General features: G+C 46.9%; 4 protein-coding genes across 4 annotated transcripts; 2 read left to right on the forward strand and 2 right to left on the reverse strand.

The window, feature by feature from the left end:
• Nucleotides 1-3,562: 3,562 nt before the first annotated feature.
• Nucleotides 3,563-6,830, forward strand: K441DRAFT_697594 (kinase-like protein; the record flags this gene model as incomplete). The annotated part of the gene is made up of 8 exons (XM_067652994.1): nucleotides 3,563-3,861; nucleotides 3,910-3,957; nucleotides 4,010-4,069; nucleotides 4,122-4,652; nucleotides 4,714-5,559; nucleotides 5,619-5,810; nucleotides 5,862-6,311; nucleotides 6,360-6,830. The coding sequence occupies exons 1-8, from the start codon at nucleotides 3,757-3,759 to the stop codon at nucleotides 6,828-6,830; spliced, it is 2,703 nt and encodes a 900-aa protein (XP_067502374.1). The 5' UTR covers nucleotides 3,563-3,756.
• Nucleotides 6,831-7,433: 603 nt separating this feature from the next.
• On the forward strand, nucleotides 7,434-8,062 carry K441DRAFT_688148 (Pre-PUA domain-containing protein; the record flags this gene model as incomplete). The annotated part of the gene is made up of 3 exons (XM_067652157.1): nucleotides 7,434-7,642; nucleotides 7,740-7,858; nucleotides 7,920-8,062. 3 exons carry the CDS (start codon nucleotides 7,434-7,436, stop codon nucleotides 8,060-8,062), a joined length of 471 nt encoding a protein of 156 aa, XP_067502375.1.
• Nucleotides 8,063-8,356: 294 nt separating this feature from the next.
• On the reverse strand, nucleotides 8,357-9,062 carry K441DRAFT_678692 (uncharacterized protein; the record flags this gene model as incomplete). The annotated part of the gene is made up of 2 exons (XM_067651182.1): nucleotides 8,357-8,566; nucleotides 8,757-9,062. 2 exons carry the CDS (start codon nucleotides 9,060-9,062, stop codon nucleotides 8,357-8,359), a joined length of 516 nt encoding a protein of 171 aa, XP_067502376.1.
• A 2,513-nt stretch (nucleotides 9,063-11,575) lies between these two features.
• K441DRAFT_662533 (uncharacterized protein) lies at nucleotides 11,576-13,944 on the reverse strand. Its single transcript, XM_067649054.1, has 3 exons — nucleotides 12,279-13,944; nucleotides 11,870-12,219; nucleotides 11,576-11,802 (listed from the first exon to the last, which is right to left on the reverse strand). The coding sequence occupies exons 1-3, from the start codon at nucleotides 13,820-13,822 to the stop codon at nucleotides 11,684-11,686; spliced, it is 2,013 nt and encodes a 670-aa protein (XP_067502377.1). The 5' UTR covers nucleotides 13,823-13,944; the 3' UTR covers nucleotides 11,576-11,683.
• Nucleotides 13,945-15,490: the final 1,546 nt, after the last annotated feature.

Raw genomic sequence — 15,490 nt, forward strand, 5'->3', positions numbered from 1 at the left:
ACTATTGAATGTTTTGGTTGGTCGGATAAGATGGTCTCTCGGTTTGGTGTGGTGGTTTGGTGGTGTGCTTGAAATAGGAGATCGAATTAGTTAGTTATTTGGTTGGAGAGTGTATGGTAAGGTTGGAGTCTATAATATTTTATCGCTAAATTTACATTTGGGTGTTTAGAGTAGTTTAAAATAAGACTAGGCGTATTTATATGTATAAGAATTAATATATTGGTCTATCCTTTCAGTTATTTTGTTCTCTCTTATATGCGTACCTCCTGTTTTTATTTTATGTATTTCTCACTGAGTATTATCCTAAATTAAGCCTTTTGTTGTTTTTAAGTACTATAATTTTTTTATATTTTATATCTGAAAGCCGTAAGCGAGCTCTAGTTTAGACTAACTTTACTTAGCTAAAGGATAGAGTGGATTTAAGCTTAAGATTCGCCTTCTATTCTTATTCTATGATAGATGTGAGTCTTTTGTAGCTATTTATGGTGTTGTTGTGGTGTGCGCAGTATTCAGTTAGTTATATTGCGATGCTATATCAGTTTGGAAGGAATATTCCTATAGTTTTTGGGTTGTTGTTTGTTTTGTTTTTTGTTTTTGTTTTTTTTTGTGGTGTGTTGTTTTTTTTCGGACTTTACCTCAGTGGTCTGTACGTTTATATTTTTTTATTCTTGAAGAGTTTGTAATTTTATATTTAAATAGATGCATTTTAATGGGCCACTTTGTAAGGCGGTATTATGTGTTATTAGGATATCTGGTGTTTGTTGTGCCTCGTTATAGGTCTATTCTTATATGACCGTACTATAGCATTAGCTGAAGAGGGCTTTTCTATTTATGAAATGTATTTATTTATGTTTGTTGGGGTCTTCTAATAATGTTTAGTAATTTGTTTGAGAAGCGATATGGATGATTGTCTTCCTGCTAGGACTTTTCTTAAAGATATGGGTTGTAGGGGTTTTGTCTGATTTACCCTGGTATATTCCTTTACTACGCTATTGTTCTATTATTCGGGTTTTTGGGATTTGTATTGAAGATGCGCTTTAGTTTTAGTTAAGTAAAGTTTTAGGGGTGTGAAGTATGTATGAGCTTCAGTAAGGTTTATATTGTAATGAGCTGAAGTTTAGGCGTGTCAGCTTGCCTTCGTTTTTTATAGGTATTTGCTTTAGATTTTTTATATATAATGTTGGTTTCTTTATTATTATTGTAGTTTTTTTTTTAATAATTGGTGTTGTTAGTCTTTATATAGATTATCGTGCTGAGTATATGTATCTTAAAGGTTACTTAATATGTCCTATTAATGGATATTATATCACTTTAATATAAGTGTTATATAAGTAAGAGTGCGTTTTATTTAACCCCTATTTATGCTGTGTTTTACATGTTGTTATTTATAATGCTGTTACTGTATTTGCAGGGGTTTTGGCTAAAAGCGTCCTCTTGTTATTTGTTGATATTTAGGATTGCTATACTTATGCTTAAAAGCAGGTAGTTCATTTTATTGTGTCGGTACATATATTCCTATCTATAGTGGTTTTTTAGATTTTATTATAGCAGCTTTATTGGTATAAGTGTTGGGATTATTCATTTTTTACTATTAACTATATTTATCTTTCGTGATATGGGATGAGAGGTTATATTGATAATACTCATTACTTTTCGCTTTACTCGTTTACCTTTCGCTTATGTATCAGTTTGGTCTTTTTTTTTTTTCCAAATCTAGTCCTACTTAATCCCCTTCTTTTAGCTCCTCCTATCTTAGCGCTAACGCTTCGCCTAATATACTCTTCTTCTCTAAGAATATGACTTGCTTAATATTATTTTTTTATATTAAGAGCTTTATAACATAGTATTCTTGTCTATAGGAGCCATTATAACCTAATCGCCCGTATAAGTCTCATTACTATCTAAAAGCGGGCTTATCTCTTATGAATGTAGGCTATATTATACCATATTAAGCGCCTTTACTTTAAATCTAGTTAAAATAGCTTTATATTTAAAACTCTAGTTAGTTATTAGTAGATATAGAAAGCCTTAGCTCCGCGTCTAAGTAATAGTAGTAAGTTAATAGTACGTCTTTTCTACTTTTCCAAAGGGCCCTAATAGTACTTCAAGGACGGCCGTACTTGTTCTAATTACCTACGCGTATATGATAAATATTAAGGGCATATAGCGCGTAGGGACCTTCTACCCTTTAATTAAAGTATAATAATTATCGAAGAATTCTAATGTAAATGGATAGCTCATTTTATTGCTAATACTAGGTAGTGCATAATAGATAGAACGCTAGTCAGTGATATAAATTAATAGGGGTTGTATTAGGATAGTAGCACTCTAATGAGTCTTAAGGCGTACCCGCTCCCTACGCCTAGTAAGCTTAAATCATTAACGCTCTAGATACTCGGGCCTTTAGCTATTACCGCTATTAAAGAGGTACTCACCCTTTAATCGGCAAAGATCTTGGCTAAAGGCTTTCTTACGCTACTATGGTAACGCTCATTTACCGTAGTAGATTAATAACTATTATCTCTGGAATACTACCTCGCCTAAACGTATGGACAACGGCCGAATCGTCCTTAGTATAGGCTATAAGAGGGTACTTACTTTCGTTTTATACTGCTCTTTTGACGCTACGCCGTTCTTCCGCTATAGAACGTCTTGAGATGCTCTTTAATATCTATCCTCCTGTGAAACGGTGGCTATTTATTCCTATAGACTTTCTATATTTAATAGAGATCTATTAAAGCGGTAATATAGCCGTAACTAACCGCCTATAAGAGCTACTATTTCCTCTTAGGGTATATTAATATCGGCTTTAACGCGCTCTTCCCTTTTAAGGGCTAGCTTACAACCTCCTTAATAAGAAAGAGAAGTAGCTTATCCTTTAATAACGGTATTGCTGTTATAATACTACTTCTGTTTATAGAAGGCCTAGAGCTAGATAACGCGTTAGTTATAGCCGCGATATTTTTAGGAGAAGGGGGTATTACCTTTAAACTCTTTCTACTTTGGATTATACGTTAAAGATATATTCTTAGGCCTTATAGTATCACAATAAGGGCGAGAATATACTATACGTTAGCGCGTAATTTGACATTATTAGTAATATTAATCTTTACGTAGTTAATTAGCGCTATCTTATACAATAGGTATAATAGTAGACGTACTACCGCAATTAAGGATTAGGTAGGGAGGACTTTTTTATATACACTTAGGGCCCTAATGCCCCTAATTACCCTACGGTTGGGGTTGATTAGCGGCTCGATCAGCGGGTGGCCCTGGATACGCGAATCTCCTCAGCTTGGCGCTGGTGGCGCTGTGGAGATTCTTGAATCTGACCTAGGTGGCTGGCTGAACACGTGATTTTTCGGCTGACCGATGATCAGCCGGGCCTCTTATACCATAGAATTAACTTCTTGATAAAAAAGGTTAGCAATATCCGCTTGCGGATATACGTATATCCGCTAATTGATTCTATGGTCTGAGCTTGCTGAGGTAATCTAAGCTCGCTGAGTTTAATCAGCTCGGACCCAAAACTCCGCTCCTCCGGTCGAAATCACGTAACAAGAACGGAAGCTTCTAATATTTGTCTTGGCTTATATGATAGTCACTCTTTCTCATAGATAGACAATCGACTCTCTCCTTTATGCCGCTTAGTGTGGCCGTTAAATCAATTATACAACACCGTCTGCCAGGTAGCTACAATATATTGTGCTGTGATGCACATCCCCCCCGAAACCTCATTCCCAACCAGCTCTAGTGATGCCGCCATTCGTAATACAACAACTCAGTATTCGATACATTAATCGTTCCACGCTAGTGCAGCTTCTCAATACAAAATTTGCGGCGGGAGATTGGGCGGTCCATGTAAGCATTTCTCCCTGCTGCTGCAAAAATAGGAATTAACAATACCAGGAAGACGACGGCCTTTTCATTCTCACTGTTCCTGAAAAGCTTAGCAATGTAAGAAAAAGATCTACCGTTCTTTGTGTCCTTGTGATTAACTTTGGTCCAGGAAGATATCTCCATGGTCTCGGTATATGTCGACAGGCGAGGTAAAGCGGCTTTCACACGTGTAGGGCTCCCATCCAATCTCAGGTCATAGCCTTTGCCTAACAACATTCCAGAGGCTACGTCGCATGTACGGTTCTCGATCAAATGCTGAACATATATCATATGAACGACCAGAGGTGGATATATCCAGTAAACCTCGATCAGAAGAGAGACCCCTTGGCGAAGATACGCCTAGCCACGATCGGAGTCGCAACCCATCTAAGGTGCCGAGAAAGCATAACGCTCCCAACACTAGCCGTGGGGTGGGAGAAAAGATTAATGATATTGGCTCAAAAAGGGTTCCTCAAATAGGTCAATCGAAGCAACCCGATGCCAACTATGTCTCGGACATTCCTTTGGTAAAATCTCAAGTTAAAGCGGGAGCTTTTATAGTGCCTGGGGTAACAATGGGTGATAAAGCGGGGGTGGATGTCGAAATTACCCCTGCCATGTATCTGGAGGAAGGTCTTCACGGAGTGGCGGGGTTTTCTTGGGAAGCCTCACAATTGGCAGAAGGACAGACTTCCTCAGTATATGCTGTCAGAGCGATGTTTGCTTGGACTTCACAAGAGACGCAACGGAAGCAATTGCCGACCACAGTGAAAGTGAGTACATGTGTGGGTCCTGCGCTGTGTCATAGTGCAATTGGATTAACGTCAAATACAGCTCGCCGTAAAGAAACTAGAGAGCGATACGCCAGTCGAACAGTTTCTGCTCGAATATGAAGCCTTGGAGATGACCCGTACATCCGGACATCCCAACATAATCCAGGTTCTGCAAGCTTTTCTATTAGAAGAGGGAGGAACCCAGACGTTTAATTTTCTTTTCCCGCTCGCTGCAGGGAATCTGAAGCAACTACTTAGAGGCTCCCTCGACAATGCTGGGATTGTGAGGAAGACGCAGGACCTCTGGGGACAATTCGAGGGACTAGCCAGTGCGGTTGAGTACCTCCATGATACATGTCATACGGCACATAGAGACATCAAGCCGTCCAACATTCTACTTTACGATGATCAGGGACATCCGTACTTGCGAGCAAAAATTGCAGATTTCGGCCTTGCAATGAATTTGGACGGTGCGACCACCTACAGCCTCGGCACCATCGAAGCTAGATCTGCTTGGAAGTACGACGCGCCAGAGATTCGCAAGTGGGCAGAAGAGCTTGGGGTTAACCCTTCTTGGATTCCCGGTCCACAAGATCTCGTGAAGGGGGATATCTGGAAACTTGGGGCCGTCTTTGCTGAACTCCTAACGTTCTTAATTCTGGGGAGTAAAGGCGTGAAAGATTTCCGAAATTTCATTACTACGACCGTCGATGGACTAACGTCAAACGCTCTCACAGATACCCGGTTTGATGATGGTGAAAAAGTCAAAGGTGAAGTGCTTGATTGGCTCTGCTACCTTTCTAAACTCGATTCCAGAGCGGAGGAGATCACGCTCCTACTAAAGGATATGCTTAGCGAAGCTACACGGAGGCCTGATGCAAATTCAGTAGCGAGGGCTTTACGTCTTGTAAGCTGCGACTCACTCAGAAGCTTGACGCCAACTGCTAACCGCCCTTGGTGGAATAGAATAGCTTTTGCTATTACCTGGACGGTTCTCGAGCTGTTCGGTTCATCAACTGGGACCGTGTACCTCAACCATCTCTTGTGGATCGTTGCAAAGAGAGAGTTGAGAATATCCTCCAATCCCGGGTCTACTGGTGGCCACTGAAGCAGGGACTCAGAGCATGTCCGAGCACACATATGCGAATCGCTTGGAACGTGCGTATGGTGTTCTGATTTATCTTTTGTACATGCACTAACCACGGGTAGTGGTCCGGGAAAGAGCTCTCCATCAACGTCCCTGTCAAAGACGCCCTGGAGTACAGAGGATCCTGCGTCACACTTTCACAGCCTCCGCCTTACTCATCAAGGGGACCATTTTTTAATTCCCAGTCCAGCAAATCCAACCAGAGTCAATCAACTCCGTCACAGCAATTCACGCCTTCTCAGTTCCCCCAAACCTCCAGCCCACCAGGACCGAGTGCCACTTCTACAACAGGAACACCACCAGGCCAATATAGCCAACTCAGAGAGCTGTACTGGTGCATCGACAAGGCTTGGTCAGAAACACCACAAACATGGATGTCTCCCATTGATGTCAGCCGGATCAACGACGATAGCTCTCTATTCCGGCTCCTTATCAGGGAATACAACCGAATTCGAGGGATTCCAGGTCGAATTTTCTCCTGGAAAGGTTGCCACGGGATCGCCTTTATCAAGGTACCGTCCCACCAACATTCTTCAACGCCGATAGACACATACTAACAGCTTCACTGTTCTTCATCAAAGTTCTACATAATCTACAGCGGCAGACACCGCGTCAAGAGAGTTGGCGAGGGCCTCCCGCAACCGCCGCTGACGTCGGGCTACGAATACAGCCTCACGCAGTCGGAGAGCGTTCACATGCTGATCGCCGCAGAGCAGATTATCGAAGGTATACGATACCCGGACCGGGTCTCCGGGCTGCAGACGTTCTTCCTAGTCCCAAAACGGCTCGATCCCGTCCCCACCTGGGTCATGGGCGTCGAAGGGNGGGGCATACATGCCGTCCAGGGCTGGTCGCTGTGGAAGGTCGTCTCCTGGTTTGGCGCGGTGACGGTCATCGGCATGGTATTTGTTGTGCTCTGGCTCATCTACGTTAGCAAGACCGACCTTCAGAACGCCTTTATCCCCATCATGTTCCTGTTAACAATGATGATGATTGTGATGGGCGTGCCGCAGTTGATGAATATCGCGTAGAGTGATAGATTGGGGCCTCTGTCCCGCTAACAACCGTCGCTATGACCTAGCTGGGCTCCGATATGTTCCGGCTCGCTTCTCCGGTGCCACAAATATGTCCGCGGGTAGTGTATGAGAGTAGAGCAGACAACTCTTATTCATACCGTCCCGGTCTAGGCACGAGACAACAGCTTCGAAACGCGAGACATCAACATCGAACGTCAGATGTTCGCCATAAACGTTGGCTGTTCGCCTAGCAGCTGTTCCCGCCTGCGCTGAGGATGGGGGTGGGGAAGGGAGGCTTACGATCTCCAGGCCGTCGTAAAATGATGGCGATGCAGTCCCGTCCCGTCCACAACCACTAGGAAATTGTCCAGTGGCTGAGGGTCATACAATTTGAAGGCCGACAACGCCCTCTACTCCAGATTGTCGGGAAAGCAGCGCCTAGCTTTAGAGGGTCCCTTATCCTCCTCATCGTCCTCTGGCAGACGAGGATCGTGAGGGATGTAACGGCGGATGTAGAGACTGTCGTGGACCGGCCACTGCCGTATTGTGCGAGGCCCATCATTGCCGGACGGAAGCTGCTTCTCTAGGAGGGAGAGGAATTGAGTCTTAAAGTTTAAAATGCGCCCGCTTACCGAGCCAGAGCCTCGGGCAGTCCTCAAGAAACTAGCAAATTATGCAGGTCCGTCACTGAAGAATCTTTTGACCCCCCTCGACACCCCTTCTAAAGCCAACCACTATGTCTTTCGCCTATCTAAGAGCCGGGTTTACTATGTTCGCCTCTCACTGGCGAACCTAGCAACATCAGTTGCTCGCAAAAAGCTACTATCGTGCGGAACATGCCTCGGTAGTTCTCCCTTTTCATTCCTCTGTCAGAAATTATCGAGACTAACGGAGGATTCTACAGGCCGCTTCACCAAAGTCTAGCAAGTTCCATCTGCACATCACAGCACTGCCTATCCTTGCCCCCATTGCACAATATAAACTATGGCTTCGTCCGAACGGTGTAATGCCTTTCCTCTACGGCGGAAATATTCTTAAGGCATGTTGGTCGTTGGTCGCAGGATTGCTCCGAACACCAAGGAGTCGTCGTTTACAGTATGGAAGATGTTCCGCTCGGCTTTGGAGGGGCCGCGAAAAGCATGGTGGCCGCGCAGCGACTAGATCCTACGGGAATTATGGGCTTTCGACAAGCAGATTGCGGAGAGTACTTGCGTGATGAAGAATCACTTTTCAATTCCTCCGGGTAGAGGTTTGGCTTTGGTGAATGCGGAAGGCATATCCAATTCGAGGTATCAGGTGAATTGATGGATGGACACATCATTGTCAATTTGTGAATGTCAAAGCGTACAAGACAAAGAAAAGTCTGTACATCGGGGGTGCCGATACGATGATAGGAACGAAAAGAAAAAGCAGTTACCAAAACGTTCAGCGTTGCTAATGCATTCCATGTCCTCTCCTAGGTTCGTCTTAATGAGCTGCAGACTCTAGTTCTCGAGCCTTCCTCGCTATCCGCAACTAATCCTTTGCTTCCCCCGACCTGGTTAAATACTGAGTAATCCTCCCTGGCAGGTCGAGACCCTGATCTCACTGGAAATAGCTTCGATCACACGGATGGTTATTTTCACGTCGGCGTCGGCATCGTGGACGAGCAGCACGGGTCTTGCCTCGTCGGGAAATAACGCGCGAAATAGGCTGCTAAGGCCAAGATCCAATCGAGACTCCAGTCCCAGTTGTTCTCGCAGAGTCGTCCACTACGCAAGAGGTCGTTGTTCCCAGCGCGGTTCGCTTGGCAACAAATCTTCCCTCCCAGCTTTCAGTAGTCCGGCACAGAGACAACGATAGTCTGCCCAAGTACGACCCTATTCAACGAAATTTTCGATCTTCCCATGCATCTATATGCCGAGTTAGCCTTATCCGTTGAAACGAGGGTTACTATCAAACCTTTATGTGCTGGTCGATGAGATCGGCAATTTCTTCCCAAGTCAAACCTGGTGCCCCACTCTCGTCCACTACACCATAGAATCTAGCTATAGTACACTCGCCTTTCTTCGAGCAGCTGTCCTCTTTCGAAGAGGGCCAGCTTCGATATACGGTGGTTGGTTGTTGTAAGTGGAACGATCCAGTTCCCAGAAGCATCTGCAATGGCAACCTGCCACATGCTTCATATTCGAACTTTCGAAAGGCTTCGACGTTGTACCCAAAGCCTGCAACCATAGTGGTATGAGGCTTGTCATACCAGGCGCTCATGACGCGTTGTATGGTAGGAGACACCGGATACAAGGTACTGGGCAAGAGCAAGATTCTTGCCGCACCGCTTTGCTCTTCCCAGCCAATCGGACGGCGGATAACGCTGGCTGTCCACTGTGCTCGATTTTCCTTACGACAGGTTTGGCACCTTGAATAGCCTGGATCTTGGGTCTTTCCACAAGCGATGCACTTGCCTTCATAAATGAATCGGCGTGTCCTCTCCTTTCTGAACCGTAGCTTATCTTGTTTTCACTGGAGCTGGCAATATTCGCCGCCAACCTATCAAACCACTCTCTGCAGTATCTTACACAGGTAATTATCCTCCTTACTATGCTTCAGTCAATATCACATGAAAAGTAATAGTCAGCTCGGTTTATTATCGGAATTTGCAAGGGATGAGTCGTTTTTCCAACAATAGCGTCTCACATCGAAAAGACGCTGTGATTGTATCTATACTTCCCAACAATTATAAACCCCTCCAACTGTCTTTATAAGTTGTATACTATACTTAGCCTTCTTGTTTCAATATTCCTGCTTTTTGTCTTTTTCTACCCCTGTCATTCATTCCGTTTAGAATTGCCGGTATTTTTATAGGATGCCTTTAGCGCCTCGCGAGACTCAAGACAGTACTCAGTAGTTTCTTGACTTGATCACGGATTCATTCCAGATACAAGTGAGCACCTTAAAATAGTATACTGTTATTTGATCTCAAGCTAAATATCCTCAGGTTCAAGCGAATTCAATCTACGCTGCTATCATTTGGTCCTTCGCCGTCTCCTGCAGCCTCCATCACTTTTGGCCTGTCGCGACCTCAGATTCCCACAGTTTATGCACCTCGAGCCAAAACCGCTGACGAGAAGCATGCCCCTTTACCACTTAGCAGGAATCCATTTGGTTTTACGCCATCAGGGATGTAAAAGAGCAAGAGCTCGTGGAGAAGTAGGGCTTGATGCTGTAGTATTTCTGCGCTTCTTGCACATGATCCGTAGTATCTTCCATATCCTCACGATATTCGGATGCGGCATATTAACCTGGCCGATGTGGTTGGCGGCCACAGTTTCCATGATCAGTGAGGATATGTGGGGACTTCAATGAAGTTCACGTCGCAGTATATTCCGGATCAAAGTCCCGAGCATCTGTAGTCAGCGCCTACCTGTTTCAAGGAACAGTTTGTTTCTTTGTGTGGCGGACTTACTCTAGCAGTTATGGCTACCGGTCAAGCTTGCATTTCTCGGATGCTATTGTTATGGGTGCGCTTCTTTAGACCGAGAGAGTTATATTGATCAGGCTTAACACATCTCACATATACCGGAGCCATCCTGTACGGATGCTAGCATTGCTCAGCTTATGGAAGAAGCCAAAACCACAAACGGCGTTCCCGGTACCGCCATTGCTCGCAACGTCGAAGAACCGCCCGAGTTGATTGAACAGCACGACGAAGCTATGCGGAAACGGGAGAGTTAACTTGAAAAACACCTCCGAGATCCGGATAAACTCCCAGAGAAGCGACAGACCTCTAGGACTGCTAAAAAAGGACAGGGCCAAACATGGCAGTAGCCAAGCTGATGCTATCGACCTGTTAACGTCACGAATCACCGCCTTGAAACCGAAATCAGGGAAGTTCGCGAAAATATAGACAAGCACAACCTGATGCCGTATGGCTCTGCGAGCTACACCCACGTCGAAGATGCACGTTCAGTTACCTACGCAGTGCGGAAGAAAGGCCCAGGAGGTTCTGAAATCCGACTAGTGCCAAACCACACGACCTACTGTGGAAGGACCTACCGATTACACGAAGAATGCGCCGGACAAGAATGTTCTATGACCTGAAGGCCAGCTCAGTCGGCCGGGGACGCCGTCTATACTCACTACGATGACGGGTGTGGGTTTGACGAGGGCGGCGAGCAGAACGGGGATGGAGGCAGAGAAGGGAAATAGTTAGGAAAAGACGTATGTGGAGGGGTACCATCCTGCGAGCCCGACGAGGCTGAGTGTGATGGATGGACCGGGTAAGGGGATAGATACGGATAGGATTGGAGCGGAGGGACGACCGTATGGCATGAGAATGAGAATGAGGATGAGGGAGCGGATAAGGGGAGGGATAGTTTGGCGGCGAAGAGGCTACTGGCGGACGGTGGCCGCATGGCTGGGGGCCAGCCCACCTCTAGCGGGCTGAATGATTGGGAATGCTTGGACGATGGGTGTGAAGACGAGTGAGAAAGAGACGCCGCTTGATGAATCAATACGAGTTATGATTATTAGACACGACAGTCAGTTAGAGAACTTAGTATCTAAGATATTTTATTGAAACGACCACGGGACAGCTATGATGTGATCTCGCTGGAGCAATTAATTGCTACTGATGGAGTGGCACCTTTGCTGTTGAATTTGACGTGTATTTGGCCTGTATTGGGTCTGGTATATGAGGAAAAGCGTAGAATTATACGACTGCTATATACATCAATTAGGAATGCTTGAACACATCTCCAAAGGGCGTAGTTAAATAGTACTATGGATATAAACCTATGCCAACCCACCGCCATCATTCGTTATCCAGTCATGAGCAATAATATTGTTCTATACACAAATCCAAAACGCTGACGCTCGAAATATGGATAGCGCTAAGTGATTCTATCCGAATGATATTTGCAATTCCGACGATGCGAGGCATTTCCCTTCTCCCGAATTGGGCCGTACGGCGCCATGCAAACCCAACAAAACTCATGCTTGCATTTGGTGCCTAAATGAAGTAATTTGTTAGTAATGTTGACGACAGCGTATCTTCGGTAATAATGAAGTGAACTTACAAGTCATATGATCACACCCATCATTCTTTTCAATACTCCATCCACACTTCCCGCGCTTCCCAGGACATTTCTTTGTAAGCTCCCCGATGGCTTTGAGAGATGCTTCCTCCTGTGCCTTCTGGTCCCTCTCTTTCCTTCCGCTCGTCCTGTAGTCGTACTCCTCGCACGTCTCTCCTTCGTGCCATGTATCCTCGTGCACGGTGCAGACTTTGAATTTACACACAATGCACCGGAAAATGTTCCCATCGGTGCCGTTTTCGTGGATCTGACCGGATTTACAGCCGGCACGGCGGCACCAGCGGAAGTTGGGGTCATCGTTAAGGGCCTCGCGGGCAGAAAGCGCATCAAACCTAACGATTAAGTCATTAGCGCCTCATGATCACACCTCTCCCACACTTGTTCTACTAACTTCAGATAGACCTCAGGCGCCGCATAGCGCTGCACGTCGGCATGTCCCAGCAGCTCCTTGCACCCCGAATCCGGACACCCGATCTCCCTCCAGCTCTTGTTGTCGAGCTGCGTCGAGATCCACGTCTTATAGCAGTCGCCGCACACCTGGGGCTCGTGGGCGCAGTTCATGAGAGACGGGAAGTCGGGAATCGGCGTCGCTTCGCCGCAGACGACGCACTCGCGCGTCCGCGGTGCGGCGTTCGCCCGTCGCATCTCCACCTCCTCCTCTTCTTGTATGCGGATTGCTATTCGCATATCTTCGTCCACTTGCTGCAATGATGCGTAAGTTGGTGGACGGCGGCGGGAACTGGGGCCCTCGTCGTACAGGTCGCCATTGTTGTTTAAGGACTGTTGATCGCTCCACGGATCGCTCCAGGGGTTGTCGGGGCGGAAGGGATTATTCGAGTAAAGGTCGTTTCCAGCTCTTGGCGAGGAGGGTGTGCGGGAGGAAGGGCGGAAACCATTGCTGCTCGGCCGTGATGGCGGAGAAGCGTTCTGAGCATTTGCAGCTTCTACCTCTTCTCTTTGTAGTCGCTCCGCATACGCTCGGTCGAGCTCTTCTTGTGACACTGCGGGTGGAGCGGTAGGTGGTGGTGGTGGTGGTGGTGGTGGTGGTGGTGGTGCAGCACTTGAGGGTCTAGCAGGGCTATCGCCATACGCTTGCGGGTTGAGCAGCAGTGGAGACTCCTGGAGCAGTTGTGCAATTGCTCGATCCTGCTCCTCCTGCGTCATCATGTGATACGAGCCGGAAGAGACGGACTGCCATAGCGCTGTGAGGGAAGGGGAGGGTGCATGTTGAGGCCGCAGCGGTGCTGAATTCATTGTGGGTGAATTGGCCGGCTGGAGCGCTGGCCATTGCTCGTCTAGCGAGTTTTGCCTTGGGCGCAGGCCAGACCGAGATGAGTGATCTGGGAATACCTCGGGTGTTAGGGGAATGTTTGTTCGTGGTATAGGCGGTCGTTGAGGTCGTTGAGGTCGTTGAGGTCGAGGGGAACTAGCCGCTGCAAAAAGACTTGGAGAGGATGCAGCTGGTCTCAAGTCGTGCCTGAATGGATCGTTACCGATTGGTCTTCTTCTAACACTCCTGCCGGAAGAAAGTGGAGAGGTGGCGGGGGATGTGACGGAAGATGCCGAGCTGAATCGTGAGAAGGTAGATGATGCTGGAGTGAGTCCGTCTGAGCCGGTGCTGAAGGTTGATAGCGGAGGTGACGCGGGAGAGAGAGAGGGAGTAGATATGTTTCCAACGAGGGTTCCCTGGACGGAAGGTTTCCTCCACGGGCGACGCTTCTGGGTTGGTGGGCCTGGCGGGGGGTCATTCTGTCCCCAAGGCAGATTCCCACCATTAGGAGGGATGGGTGACGTGGCTATCGAGGTTCCATTTAGCTGTGGTGGAATGAAGGGGTTCTTTGAGATGGTAATGCCTTCGTCGTGGAGAAATTGAGCAGTCCGGCTCCTGCCAGGCTGTGCCGACGTCCCATTAGGCTTTGACTGGTGCGACCCCATCCCGCCTAACTGTAAGATCAGCATGGGACGCCTGAGAACGGAGGCATAAATGGTACACACAAATATAGCCTGATGGCGGTACCAGACCGATGGAGTGGAAAGGGAGAAAAACGACGACAACAACCAGGAGTAATACGAGCAGGCTGGAAGTACCTTATCTCCCCCTCACGGTCATGGCCAGCCCTGAGGCTCAGAAAGACAGGCCAGCGGCAGCCAGGCCAGCAGAATGCAAGGCTGAACGCCTCAGGCAACGAGCCTGGAACCGAAACCATAGGACCACATCTCCATGCGACGTGGCTGGCAGTAGAAGTGGAACAGCCAATAAATCCCACGAAAAATCGCGACCCTTTACACTCCGCCCCCCCCTTAAGGACATTTCCAAGGCTTTTGCCTCTCCTTTTGTTTAGTGGCGGGTGCTTGGGGCTGTACTGTGTTGTGGAGCATGAAATCGTTTTGTCATATCAATAATGCTGCGACGGCTCGTTGATGGGGTCCGACGAACTGGCTGAAGTGGCACGAGGGTTCACTCCTCGCTCAGCCCCGATGCCGGATGCCGTTCTGAGTCACCGCCCGCCCAGACCATCCGTGTTCTTGATTTAGCACAGCCACACAAATTGCCTTTTCCGCTTTTGGTCTAGAATCCAATGAAGACTAGGTCGCGTCATTGGATACTTCTACAACCGCTCCGGCACTATTCCTCCACTACATCAGAAGGTGCCATGACATGCGAAATCGAAAAGCCCACGGTGAAAAACAGTCAACGTCGATGACTTGCTGGCAGAAGTATTAGGAGCGGCCACCTATAACTCTTCGCAGGTCATGATTTGCTAAAATGTACTTCAAGGCTAGCTGTCAAATCCGAACATGTTGTCTCTAGGTCAAGACGCCAACATCCTCTTGGCTTTCGGCGTCTTCTACCACACTGCTTACCTGCATATGTTGATGTTGAGGCTGGCAAAATTTATAGAGCGCGTCAAAACCACGGCTTGATGCGTGGATCTGCTGCAAATATTCATATCACTGTTTCTTCTCCAATTGCTATCACCCCTACATGTCTGTTTGAAGTGAACTAACATACCAAAGCATCGTCTTAACCTTAAAACTTCTTTCACTGTCCACAATGCTTGACTTACCCGGCGCGTGTAGCTGCTTCTATGCCATTGCAGTGCAAACACGCCTCTTATATCAATAATTTCTATCATCTGGCAGACACCAACATCACTTCATCGCTTGAATTGGCCAGCAGTCGTGCCGAATTATCCACACCATGTCTACAGAAACTCCCATAAAATTTTCTGTTGCTGACGTTTGTTATGATGAGTTTCAGATCCAAAGGGCCAATTACGAAATCGCGAAAAGGTTCGAAGGGTTGGGTATCAAGGCTCGTCCCCCTCACGGTGAACTTCTACGCCTACATGAGCAACTCCATAAAATTGCTGAGTCGAAAGATAGTGTCGAACATTGAGGTCACTGTCAAGTACCACCTTATGACTCACACCCTGTTTCTTGCCATCGTATGTCTTACTATCTATTTTCTATTACCTATTCATTACCTATCACCGACTGAGTGGCAATGTCGACCTGGTGGCGATTGAGTAATAGTTCCAAATCGTCGTCAGTGTCGTCGTCAGTNTCGTCGTCAGTCTTTTGCCCCAACGTCATGTATAT

The sequence above is a fragment of the Cenococcum geophilum genome, assembly GCF_001692895.1.
Source record: "Cenococcum geophilum 1.58 unplaced genomic scaffold K441scaffold_30, whole genome shotgun sequence".
Lineage (NCBI taxonomy): Eukaryota > Fungi > Ascomycota > Dothideomycetes > Gloniales > Gloniaceae > Cenococcum > Cenococcum geophilum.

Excerpts from the sequence above, each read along its gene's own strand:
- K441DRAFT_662533 (XM_067649054.1), bottom strand. The coding sequence starts at position 13,822 with ATGGGGTCGCACCAGTCAAAGCCTAATGGGACGTCGGCACAGCCTGGC. Across the intron at positions 12,220-12,278 it reads GCGCCTGAGGTCTATCTGAA|GTTTGATGCGCTTTCTGCCC; the intron begins GTTAGTAGAACA and ends CTTAATCGTTAG. Across the intron at positions 11,803-11,869 it reads TGGGTGTGATCATATGACTT|GCACCAAATGCAAGCATGAG; the intron begins GTAAGTTCACTT and ends TACTTCATTTAG.